The sequence below is a fragment of the Empidonax traillii genome, unplaced genomic scaffold, assembly GCF_003031625.1.
Source record: "Empidonax traillii isolate 1590-97213 ecotype Southwest subspecies unplaced genomic scaffold, ASM303162v1 scaffold223:size1722714, whole genome shotgun sequence".
Lineage (NCBI taxonomy): Eukaryota > Metazoa > Chordata > Aves > Passeriformes > Tyrannidae > Empidonax > Empidonax traillii.
In genome coordinates, this window is record NW_020955416.1 from 1,665,016 (window position 1) to 1,677,524 (window position 12,509).

The 12,509-nt window shown below is 42.4% G+C and overlaps 1 protein-coding gene across 4 annotated transcripts in view; it reads left to right on the forward strand.

Moving 5' to 3' along the window:
- Positions 1-12,509, forward strand: part of CPS1 (carbamoyl-phosphate synthase 1) — a 156,752-nt gene that overhangs the window by 129,333 nt on the left and 14,910 nt on the right. For all 4 annotated transcript variants that reach the window (XM_027887819.1, XM_027887822.1, XM_027887820.1 and 1 more), the window contains 5 exons: positions 269-450; positions 5,631-5,825; positions 6,343-6,410; positions 9,029-9,104; positions 11,722-11,799. In XM_027887819.1, coding sequence (XP_027743620.1) covers positions 269-450; positions 5,631-5,825; positions 6,343-6,410; positions 9,029-9,104; positions 11,722-11,799 — 599 coding nt within the window. The remainder of the gene's footprint in view (positions 1-268; positions 451-5,630; positions 5,826-6,342; positions 6,411-9,028; positions 9,105-11,721; positions 11,800-12,509) is intronic.

Sequence of the window (12,509 nt, forward strand, 5' to 3'; positions counted from 1 at the left end):
CCTTTCCCCCTTTTCCCCCTTTTTTCCTCCTTTTTCCTCTTCTTTTCCCCCTTTTTTCCCTCTTTCTTTCCCCCTTTTTTCCTCTTTTTTTATCATCCCCATTTCCCCCCCTATTTTTTCCCCCTTTCCCCCCATTTTGTTCCCCCTGTTTTTTTCCTGTTTTTCCTTTCTTTTCCCTCTTTTTTTCCCCTGTAGTGCTGAGAACTTCTCTTTATGTTTTCTTCTCTACATCCTTTGTTTCCTTGCCCTCTTTTCTGTCTCCTGGCAGGCAGCAGCGTGGAGTTTGATTGGTGTGCTGTTTCCAGTATCCGCACGCTGCGTCGGCTTGGCAACAGGACTGTCGTGGTGAATTGCAACCCGGAGACAGTAAGCACAGATTTTGATGAGTGCGACAGACTCTACTTTGAGGAGCTGTCACTGGAAAGGATCTTGGACATCTACCAATATGAGGTAAAGAAAAACAGAAGCTCTATAAAAAGCCATGAAGCAACCTAAACTTTTCAAATTTCCTGTCACTAGCTTGCTCTGGCAGAGCAGCAGGTGACAAGGGGAGAGAGCTTGCTCCCCAAAGCTCTTTGGTTTGGATCCCATTGTTGCATTTTACACGTTGTTAACGTTCCTAGCAGACTGCTCAGTAATGAATGCCAGATAAATGTTAAATTATTTTGCAAGATGCCATATTGTGCAGTATTTGCAAGCAGATTTCATTTGCTGCAGTCATTTATTGCACAAATTGTTCTGTCCTTGCGGTGCTGTGCTTGAGTAGTTAAGCATACCCTTGACTTGAAGCACAAGTCCTCCACCTGAAGCAGTAGAACATCATGCTAATGTGAGCTCAAGAACCAAGAACTTGCAGTCTTGGCCTTGCAGTACAGTGGCAGTGTTGTGGATGTGGTCTGGCATACAGGCAGGCAGATCAGGAAGGGGCATTGGAATTGCCATCAAACCAAAACATGTTGCAGCTGATCCAAATATTGTACTGCTATCTTAGGGGTTTTCAACTGTTCAGAAGTGCTAATCTAAGAGATGGAGAAGAGTCCCAAGACAAATTTGGTACTTAGAGTATATATTATATAAACAGTTGGCCCTAATATGGAAAATGTTGGTTTCTAATCAGAACTCAAATCTCAGACTCGAGGCTCTGTTCTTCAGCCATTTGCAAAATACTGGCTAGGAGCATTTTTAGATTGCATGTTCATGCTTTCCTATTTGTACATGTTGTTTTACCTCTTCTATAAATTTTTGTAGAAACAGATTACTGTTGGAAAACATAGATTTAGGGCAGGCTCTCTGGACTCAAAGGCTGTTTTTTTTAATGCTTTAGGATTATGCATGAGGCTCAACTCTAAAAGCATTGAACTCTTATTTACTTAACAGAACTGAACTTCTGAGCTTGGGGCGTGGAGCCAACTGGGGGTGACAGTTTGTCAGACAAGTTCCACTGATGAAACACAGCATCTAATTACTGCAGGATCAAAGGGAAGGTAGATACAGGTGATGAGGCAGCAACGGCTCATTTCAACACGGAGTGCTAGTAATTAGCGGGTTGGGTGAGAAAAACGTGTGAAAAGAATAATGCATATATATTGAAACTTGCACTATCCTGCTTGTCACGGCAAGGTTGGCAAGTTTGATGGGAGGTGGTGCAGATCTCAAGGTCTAATAGCAGCATTCTGTGGTACCCAGACCTAAAGGGGTAGGACACTGCTGGCAATTTCCCCAGCTCAGCCGGCCATGCTCATAAACTGGACTGTGCTTATGTTTCTGGACATGCTTTAGCCTGTCCTGCTTGTGAAGTAAACCAAAAACGTGATTGTGAGAGGAGAGAGGGTAGGGAAAAGGCAGCAGGAACTGAGGTGGTGAGAATAAAAAGGGGGATAAGAGGGATGGTAAAAGAGTTTGCTGAGATTTTTGCTACTGTGGCTTGGGTATGAAAACAGCCTATTTGATGTTTGCTCTGAGGGTGTTAAAGTCGTCAGTGTTTGAGCCTGAACATCCAAAATCAGGGTTGTGCTGTTGAATAATTCCCAAGATGAGTAGTAAATACTCAGCTGTTTTAGAACACTTTTCTTCAGTAGCAACAAAAAGAAATGGTGTCATTATGTCTAATTTAGAAGTCTCTGAGGAATAGAGTAGCCTGCACAGAGACATGCAAAAGGCCATGGGCAGACCTAGGGACACAGCCCAGACCTCCAGCACGATGTAGTCTAAGTTTTATTATTTGTTATATGTCATTTCTTTTTTAAAAAAATGAGTGAGCCAAATGCTAATATCCTGTTAACAAAATAATTCCTCAGGCAAATGCAGTTGGAAGTCAGTCTCTAAAGAAACTATCAAGTTAAAATTAATCTGATTCTGAGATCCTTCACCAATCCTGCAAGACAGCCATCTCTCCCAGCTTCCTATGCAAAGCATGAATAGTGCCATGATTTCAGACTGTTCATTTAACCTCTCCTGCTCATTGGCCTCTTATGGTGTTCCAATAGGCAATGAACTGTGGCAAATACTTTGAAAAGTCCTGGAGTGCTGGCAGACTGTAGGTAAAACCATCAGCAAACAATGGACACACCCCCGTGCCCTCAGTAGAGATGATTCATCAGCTCCCTAAATGTAGTTAGGATTAGCAGCAAAATTTGGGTGACTGTTAAGCTCAAACAAATAGGTGTACTGACTGTCCCAGTTTTAGTGATTAGACAAATGAGGCTGCATTGAGAAGCAAGGTTACCAGCAAGACTGAGGCAGCTGGAACCTGCCTAGCAAGAGATGTCACAGCCTCACACAGCCTTATCCCAGGGATGTGCTCAGCTGTCCCTCCTTTCTCTCTTTTGCGTCCTCTTTTACCTCTAATTGACATTCACAGCTGCTCTGAGTCACCAGAGACTGAGCTGTGCATTGGAGCAGAGTTTAATTTACTGTGAACATGCAGTTAGGTGGTAGTCTGTGAGGACAATAATTTAAAAAAAAAAAAATAAAATCCCTTTCTTCAGATTTATTGGCTTTTTGTTTCCGGAGATGTTCCCTCTTAGTTTTAATATCTATCTGCTTGAGGGCCTCTACTGATTCTTTTTCAGTTTCTAAAATAATCCTGAAACAATTCATAAAACTAAAGGAGGCTCTTAGGTACAATTTTAATGGTCTAATTTGTTTTCAAACTCAGGGAAAAAGAAAACCCAACTTTATTACTAATGACATAAAACCAGCGTAGTAATAAAAAGAGTGATTTTTGTCATAAAGGGAATGATAATTCCCTCTAGGCTTCTTTCACTAGATTATGTATTGCATATATTTTAAAGATATCTAATGGCAAGGATGTTATTCAGTTTCTTTATAATTAAAATATGGCTGATGATAGAGTGATATGCAGTGGCATCTCTTTCTGTCTGCCCACATTCTCAGTGGAGCAGTCCTGTTCCCTGGCAGGATCTCTGGGCAGGAAAATCCTTTGGGAAACAGCAGCAGAATTGTAAAGGAAGAAGTGAGCAGCAGCTAGGTTCAATTTATGGTTCTTTCTGAGTAAAAATGAGTCTCTGATTCTTTGCTATCTGCTTGAATAAGCCATCTCCTCTGTCTCCTTAGGGCTAGAGTCCATAATACCATCCCAACTTCGATGTAGGCAGTCTTTGAATTTTCGAGTCTCAGTAACTAGAATTGTTTTAAAGGAAGAAATAAGCAGCAGCTGAGGAGAAGCTGTTAGCTGGGACATTCACATTTCAAACATGCCGAGGATAGATTAAGGTGTTGGTTACCTTGGTAGCAAAAGTAGGCCAACTTGTTATCCAACAGGAACCCTTCCAAGCTCCAAGAAGGAGTTTGCTTATTCGCTGTCTGCTTCTCATCCATGTGGGATGGTAAGAGGCCCAGGGACTAGGGAGAATTAGTCTGTTTTGGGTGGGTCTGGAAGCATTAAGAAACAGATTTCTTTTACGAGTTGGAGATGGTGATCTCTGATGTCATGAGACAACCCTGTGTGGGCACAAAACAGCCTCTGTCCTTGCTCCACCCTCTACTAATGAGGCATTTTTCACTGCCTATCCTGAGCTCTCTCAGATGGTTGCTGTTGGGCAGCAGTGGGAGATGAGTGCATGGGGAAGAGGAAAAAAAAAAAACCATCTCCAACACTGTGTATCAGCCTCCTAAGCAAATAATAGTCTTGTAGATTTTGTGATAAAAAGTGTCATTTAACTGCCAGACTTTTTTTAGTAGATTTTTATTCTGGTAGGAAATTAACTACATCAGAGTTAAGTGGGGCTTGTACTAGCAATATCATCTATTTTTTTGCAGTCACTTGTAGTCCATCCTGCTCTCAGCTTGCAGACTTGTCACTCCAAATCCTTTTAAATCCCTGATGAAGGGGTTCCTCTTCCAGGAAGGCCAGTGGGGCTGCCCTCCTTCAGGAAAAACGCACTTATTAATTGAAAGAACATTGTTCCTCTCTCTTTTAGAGCCAAACCGTGGATCACTTGATTTATGTTCTTCATTTGTTAGAAGTGGGTAAAACTGTAAAACACATTTTGTTCAAAAGAGCCTTCACAGCAGCTGTGCTGTGGGCCAGATCCTCCTTTGGGCAAAGTTTCACCAGCTTTAATTTAGCAGTAAAGTGCCCATTATTTAATTACCCTCAATTATTACACAGTCTAAACACAATTCATATCCTCATAGTTGTTGCAGGTACTCTAAGGCCTTTTTTTTGCTGTTGTAAATTTTCACACCTGACTATATTGTACTTGAAAGCATTAGGAGTTCTATGGAAAAAAAGAAGAAGTCCATATTTGCCCTTGAAGGAGGATATGTGTTTGCAAGCAAGCTCACTCGTGTCTTTATTTACTCTTTATTATTTCCTCACTTAAAATGTGATGGGTGCCCAGTGACAGACATGGAATGCTCCAACGTGTCTGGAGGATGCTGTGCCACTTGCTCCACCTCAGCTGCCTCTGGAATTAAAGTGCTTACAAACAACCTGGATGGAAATGAGAACATAGGACAGTTTGCTGAAATACTGGTTACTGTCAGGGGCACTACCAGAAATGAGGAGCTAGTCAGAAATGAGGAGCATGGATTAAAATAAAGGGCTGAGTGTGTCCAGAGTAATCCACCCTCACGTGCTGTCTGATGTGTTGGGCTCTGTTGAACTAGACTCTGCTTAGCTTTGTTACACTCCTCAAAGACTGGCTTCTGGGGCTAGGAAAGGTGGTTTGCTGAGTAAATAGCAGTGCTGGTAGAAAAAAAACCCATAAATTCCAGTTGTTTGCCTTTGCCTCACTTCTGGAGGTTACTATCTTGCAACTCTGAATCTCTGCTCTCCTTTAATGGTTTATAGCCATTCCCCCTTGTCCTTTCTATCTGTCCATGTAAAAAGTCATTCTACCTTTTTCTTATAAGCTCCCTTTAAGTACTGGTGGTCACAGTAAGGTCTCCCTGGATCTTCTCTCCTCGAGGCTGAACAGCCTCAGCTCTCCCAGCCTGTCTTTGTGGGAGAGGTGCTCCAGCCCTCTTCCTTCTTGTTGTCCCTATGCTCTGTTTTTATTCATAGGAATCTGACAAGAAACATGATCTAAGTACTGGATTCCTGTTTGTAACAGCTCTTACTGTTTAACTTGGACATGACCGTGCTCCTTTCTGTCTGCTGACAGGGATGCAGTGGCTGCATTATTTCTGTAGGAGGGCAGATTCCCAATAATTTGGCGGTGCCACTCCAGCAGAGTGGAGTGAAGATCCTTGGCACAAATCCTCTGCAGATTGACCAGGCAGAAGATCGCTCCATATTCTCAGCTGTTCTGGATGAGCTGCATGTGGCCCAGGCTCCCTGGAGGGCGGTCAGCACACTGGTAAGTTGGTATGTGCATCTGGGAAATGATGAAGAAGCTCGGGAGGGACTGACTCACTGATGCATTTCAAGATTCCAGAGTTATTTAACAGTTTTTTACTGCCAGTGTTGAAGAACTTTTTGGTCCCTGTGAAGCGATGCTACAGCAGCACTTGGAGTGGATGGAGACTGGAAGGGAAGTGTCTTTAAATCACCTTTACACAACCTGGGGCATATACCCAGCAGAAGTTAGCACCACTGTCAGGCTAGTCTAATCTGCCCTGCTGGCCTTGAGAACTGCTCTAGCAGGTGGAGTTTGCAAAGGAATAGAGGTGTCTTGGCACTGCTTTTTTTTCCTGGTGAAGCTCTATGGACAGGGAAGGTCTGAAGGTGCCAACTCTGGAACCAGGCCACAGTCCCCGACTTCTTCCCCCACCATCTTACTGGCTAATACAGTGCAAATGCAGTTAGTGTTGAAATTTTGGTATGACTTTACAGTATTTTGTTGCACACAGCGTGTTTTTCCTCCCTTTCTTTAGAGAGACGCAGTTGAATTTGCAAGCTCAGTGAATTACCCGTGTTTGCTGAGGCCCTCCTATGTTCTGAGGTAAGGCTCAGCCATCAGAGCTCAGCGGGGTAGGGTATGAACTCCAAAGGCCTCTTTGAGATGAGGGTGAGTAACCTCAGGGATGTGTGGAAAGCTCTGTGCGAGGTGTACGTGGCATAAAGCTGCCCATGGGACAATCAATGAAGTAAGCACATGGATCCCTTGAGTCCATCAGGCATAGATCAAAGGTGGATCATAATCATAAGAGTGTCTGTGTAGCTGTATTACCTTTTTCATATCTTAAGGTCAAACCCACGAGCCATCTGGGATATTTTTTAAGGTTCCTTAGACTGTTACCTCTACAGTTAAATCAGAAGATTGTTTGCCACCAGGAAAACCAGAAGGGAACATGCCGAGGCCATTTATTGGGGTTGGCATCTGTTTTCAGAAAATGGCAGTGCATCTTTTGAATTTAGCTTCTTATCTGCCAAGCTTCTCCCCTTGCAGGCATGTTTTATGTCCCTACACGGTGGCAGCTGCTTCTTATTGTAAGATAAACATACACACATATTCCTCCTAAGAGTGCCAAGGCAGTGAAAGGATTTTAAAAGAGGTTTATTTCAGATGCAAGGACCACTTTTTTGAGATGCTGCACGCATTGGGCCTTCGGGGGAAAAGGCCAGCTCCTGTCCCCTCAGGGCCCTTTTTGTCCTCTCTGTTTCTCCCCAACCCTCCCAAGGCCTTGATGTGTGTCTGTTAGGGCTCTCTCTGTTTTCTGACATGCCAGAGAGCAAGGCTGAGAACTCTTGCTATGCAGGGGAGGGGAGGAAAGCATTGAAACCGCCTTTGAGAAAGAGTTAACATTCAGGCAGAAAGCCTTCCTAGCAAAAACCGAGTTCTAACACTCCGTTACTAATCCTTCTGGAAATGTATCAACTCCTACATCATTAAACAGACGTTGTGTGGAGCCCCACGTTTCCAGCAGTTAGACATTTTGGGGAAGTTACACCAGTGTGTACACACAGCAAACTCACACGTTCTGCATGTTCAGTCTTCGAGGAGTTTCTTCATAGCTGGATGACAGCACAGGGAGGCAGTTTGCTGGGCACAATTTACAAGTGAAAATAAATTGAACACTGGATCCTTTTCCATATGAAGAAGACACACATATCAAAACGAAGAGGCACAATATCAATTTTTTGGGGGGAAGAGTGGCAAACACACTTTTTATTTAGAAAGAAGGAAAGGAGAAGGGTTTCTTATATCTTCACACCTCAAGGAAATGTCCTTTAGAAGAGACTCCTGAATGGGACTTTTCTATCTGGTTTCTAAAGCTTGCAGTTTGGTTGCAAGGAAAGTTAGAAAACAGACCTCAGGTCAGGAGTATAAGTTAAAAACTGGTCCTGATGTAACTCTCCAGATTTTTACAGAACACTTATTTTAGCTATTGTTTCCATCTGTATTAAATCCATTATAGACCCTTTCCATGTTAAATATTTGCTAAAGGGTGTCTGTCCAGGTTAGAGGGAATTCAGGGAGAAAGATAAAATTAGAGGATGTAAAACTTGAGGAACCAGAGAGTGAAAAGCCTGTGCTCTGTTTGTCCTCTATTTGTAGAGCAGCAATGGATCCACAGCTAGACTTCTTCATCCTTTGAGCAGATATGACCTTTAATATTTGCCAGTTTTCTTGGAAAACCAAATGCATTTCCCCAGCAGTTTGGTACTTTGTGCACCAGGTCACATCCTCAGTGGTGTTACTGGCATAGGTCCATAGATGTAATTGAACTCTATTGATTTACATCAGCTGCAGAGGTAGTCCAGTAAATATAATCACTGAAGTACTTGTTTCTATTTATCTTAGGGTAAAGTGACTGATTTTTGTGGGAGATATCCTTGTTCCACTTTTCCCTGCAGCCTCTGTGTGGTGCCCATCAAAGCAAAGGGCTGCTGTGCACCAGTGGTAGAAATGGCCAATGTAACACCTTTTTTATAAGATTGTTGTCTTTAGAAGGCACCTGAATCACTGGCTCTGGACCCATGTTCTCCCAGATCCCCCTTTCAGATGCTACTGAGAGCTACATCTCAAATGTAGCTTCCAGATGACAGTGTCTGCATCTACTGTGCCTCTCTCCCTTAAGGAATTAAGACCTTAGGGGAGGAATACAGTGAAATGGCCAGAGAAGAACAGCCTGGTTTTTGTCTGGATTTACCTTGTCACAGCCATCACCAGTGACCTGTGCGTTCCTCACTTCATCTGTCACTGAGGAGAAATTGGGCCAAAGTGAAAAAAGTTTCTTTTTTACCTGATCTCACAGCTAACCTGCCCCATGGAGAAAGTCTGGGCCTTAATGGAGCTGCCTGGCTGATGAGCCATCTCCCTCAGCTAAGGGGAAGGTTCAAAGGCTTGACTCAGGAAGGGGATTTGTCAGCAGTGCTAAGGCTACTCAAGTTCTTCCCTTGATTCTCCATTATGGTTCTGAGGTCTCCTATCTTCTCAGGGAAGTATAATGGAGGGTCATTAGGTACCATCTCTGCCTCTCTTTCAATCAAGATGGGGTAAGTGGCTTGAGTCAGGAGCTTCCTTGGCTAGTCTCTGATTGGCAATCCTGTGCTGTGGTGCCTGACACTGATCACAGTGGAAGCTGACCTGATTTGTTTTCTTCCCTGGTCTCACAGCGGGTCTGCAATGAATGTGGTATTCACTGAGGAGGAAATGAAGAAGCTGTTAGCAGAAGCCAACAGAGTCTCTCAGGTGCCAATCTTTGTGCTGCCACTGCCTTTTATTTTTGTGTTTGCTCTGCTTGTTTCTTCTTTACTGTGTTTTCCATCTCTTTGTTTCTTTATAGTATCTTCCTTACTCTATCCCTTCTTTGTTTGGGGAGGAGCCACTGGAATTGTAGTTTGACTCCTCAGTTTGTTCCCCAACAGGCTCCCTAGCGTGGGATCCTGTGCAAGCATCCTTACTGACATGGGATGCCTGCATGGTAGCATGTTTCTGAATTGTTTTGTCTGTCTCCTTTGAGCAACTTAAAAACTTCATCTTGGTATCTCTTCTGAGGTTTTATTCTTCCTTTTTTTTTTTTCTTTTTTTTGAATGGCCACTGTTCAGAACAGTCCTATGGTACCATAAACACTGCTGTCACAGGAGTCTTGGAGTAAAAAATAAGTCAGAGAGGAGCTCTGAAAACACAACTGGCTGTGGAAGCCAGATACATTACTGCTTGTTAAACAGGTGATTAAAGCTTGAACAAGAACAAAACCATTCAGTTTTTAAGTATATGAGGCAAATGATGGAAGTTTAGCTTTTCAACAAGAAATGGTATTGAAAGAATGAAAGGGAGATACCTTGCAAAGTAATAAAATCCTGAAGGGTAGATTAGTGTGGAGGCAAGGAAACCACTTACTATAGTCTTTGAGCAAGTTTTAGAGGGAAAGTACCACTGTTACTTTCATCAGAGCGAATTATTTAACTAATTCTCAGAAGACCACAGGGTCAGACTGTGCTAGTGTGCCAGGTTCTTAGCAGCTGCTGGGTGGCTTGATGATGGCAATGGATGCCCTGTAGGACCCTGAAGCCAAGAAAGTGCCAATTGGTCACCTTAAGATGTCACAACTTGAGTGACCTGAATTGGACAATGCTGTCCTTCATTGCTGACAGGTCTCATCACTGGTGCGAGAGGTCTTGGTGGGAGTTGCACTCGTAGAGTCTTGGCAAAATGTGATGTATTCTTAGGGGAAATAGAGGGTGTTCCTATGGAATCCTTAGGATGTCCAGTTCTACTTCACAAATAAGGCCCTGCCACATGCTGCAAACATGACCAGTTGCACACCATGAATTTTTGGGTGCTCTGATTCTGATTTTCATCTGATCCTGCTCTGGTTCTGATCTGTAAAAATAGATTTAGATGCTAGTTTTTTGCTAATGTAGTCAGACTTCCAAGGAAAGACTTCTTCCTTCCTCCAATATTGTATATTACCAAAAGTTATGGTGTAGTTGAAGTTAAGGTAGCAAAAAGCAAACCAGAATGAAAATAACGTGTTCTGCTTCTAAATTAGGAAGGGTTTTTCAGCCTTGTTGAGGCTTTGTGGTCAGTGAGTGGTTCCACAGAAGCTACCAGTATTAGTTGTGATCATCTTTATGGGACACAGGACGCATTTTTCTGGTTACAAACCCTTACCTAATTCTGCTCTGTCCAGCAGAGAATCTCCAGGTAAAGGGCCTGACCAGTGTTGTTCTGTTGTTTTAACTACTTTGCTGTTCTGGTGTTGTTCCATTATGGCATTTATGTTGTCAATAACGTACCAAACTTCTTGTGTGAGCTGAGACAGATTGAAATAAACAAGGTTGTGTGCACATATAAAACCTTCCAGTGAAAAACTGCAGCAAGACAGAAAGGTACAGGACACAAGCCACTAAATTTATGAAACAGTGTCCTTGCCTGTGAATTTACCCTTGCACTGATAAATGGAAGGAATTGTGTCTTCCAACTTTTGGAGCTGCTTGTGTCTTGTAACTTTTGGAGCTGCTTGATACTTTTTCAAGAGAAGCCTTTTGAGCATGCACAGACTGTCATATATTTCATTTTATTCTCTAATAAATAACAGGTAGTTAATAGTGGATGGGACAGGTAAAATGCTGAGACACAATGCTGGCTGAGAAGAATGAAGATTAGATTTTTTTGGAGCAGGTGTCTGGGAGGAGAAAGTATTAGAGGGGAATGGGAAGTGTGGGGTTACATCCCAGACACGGGTAGGAGGAAGAAGAAGGAAAAAAATCTGTACCAGGTATTGAGAGACAAGGACAGGTTGTTCCTGTCCAGCTATAATTAGTGGCAACCTCTCCCTGGGAGACTTAATAAACCAGGCAGAGAAATTAGAAAGGAATGGATCAGTTGCCTAAAATACACGACTAAAGTAGCAAACAACCACTCTATAAAGTCATTAAATATGCCAAGGATTAGTTACTTTGTGAAGCAGTATGTTCACTGAGGTGTCTGGGAGGCTCAAAAGGAGGAAAAATGGAAGATCTTGGAGGTAAGGATCATCCTTGAGAGACAGGGTCAGAGCTCATTGGATCCACGCTCGTCTCACTATCTTACTTTGCTGTGATCTCACATAAAAAAAAGCCTGCTATGGTTTTGCCCCAGATTTCAAGGTGTCATTATGGAGAACTCAAACTTTTGCATCGGTGGTTTTGGGGGAAACCATGCCACGTTTTCACCCATTATATTCTTTCAAAATTAACTCATCTGTGGAAATAAAGATATTGATAGCTTGGTCTTTTGGGATTCTGCTTCCCAAGGGGCCTGAATGGTCTCCAGATACTCTCAAATAAAAACTTTATTATTTTTTCCTTGTCCTGATGACAGGATCACCCTGTGGTACTCACTAAATTTATTGAAAATGCCCGTGAGGTGGAAATGGATGCTGTAGCTAAGGCAGGAAGAGTAAGTACTTTGCTTTCCTTTAATTGTAAACTTGTTTTTCAGGATTGGAGATTTGCAAAAATGTGTGGTTTGAATGATTTACTGTACAGCCATGGATTTGTACTGAGAAGGGTAGAGAAACAAGAAGAATTCATTTTAGGTTCAAAATCATTATGCTTGAACAGTTATTTTTTTAAGCATTGCTTATCCGTGTAAATGAGTCCTTTAGAATGTAATTTTTACTGCATTTGTGAATCACCGACTTCAGGAATTACTTTCATCAGAACTGTATCAGCATGTGTTATGTAATTGCCACAGTTATTTTATTATTACAATTCACCTTGCATTTCATTACTCAGCAAAGACAGTTCTCACAAAAAAACCCCACAAACTTAACAATTAACAGAAATACTCTGTTTTCAATGCTAATTTTTAACCAGCAGACACGATCACTTTTTTTTGGTATCGGGTAGTGTGCTTTGATGCAGTTCATTCAGTTTAAGTCCTTAGGCCTGTATTTCTTCCATTTGCTTTTCTCTGTGATAAAAACACCATGAGAGTGGGCAAAAAATGATATACCAATGATGTTAGTCCGTTCTTCTTTCTGGTGGGGAATGACAGCTTTTCTGTGCTCTGGCCAGCAGAACTTAAAGAGCTGGTTTAAAGCATAATTAGCTTTTACCTTCTGAGTCTGTGTGTGTTAGAGAGAGGAAGCCTTTTGCATGTCCAGG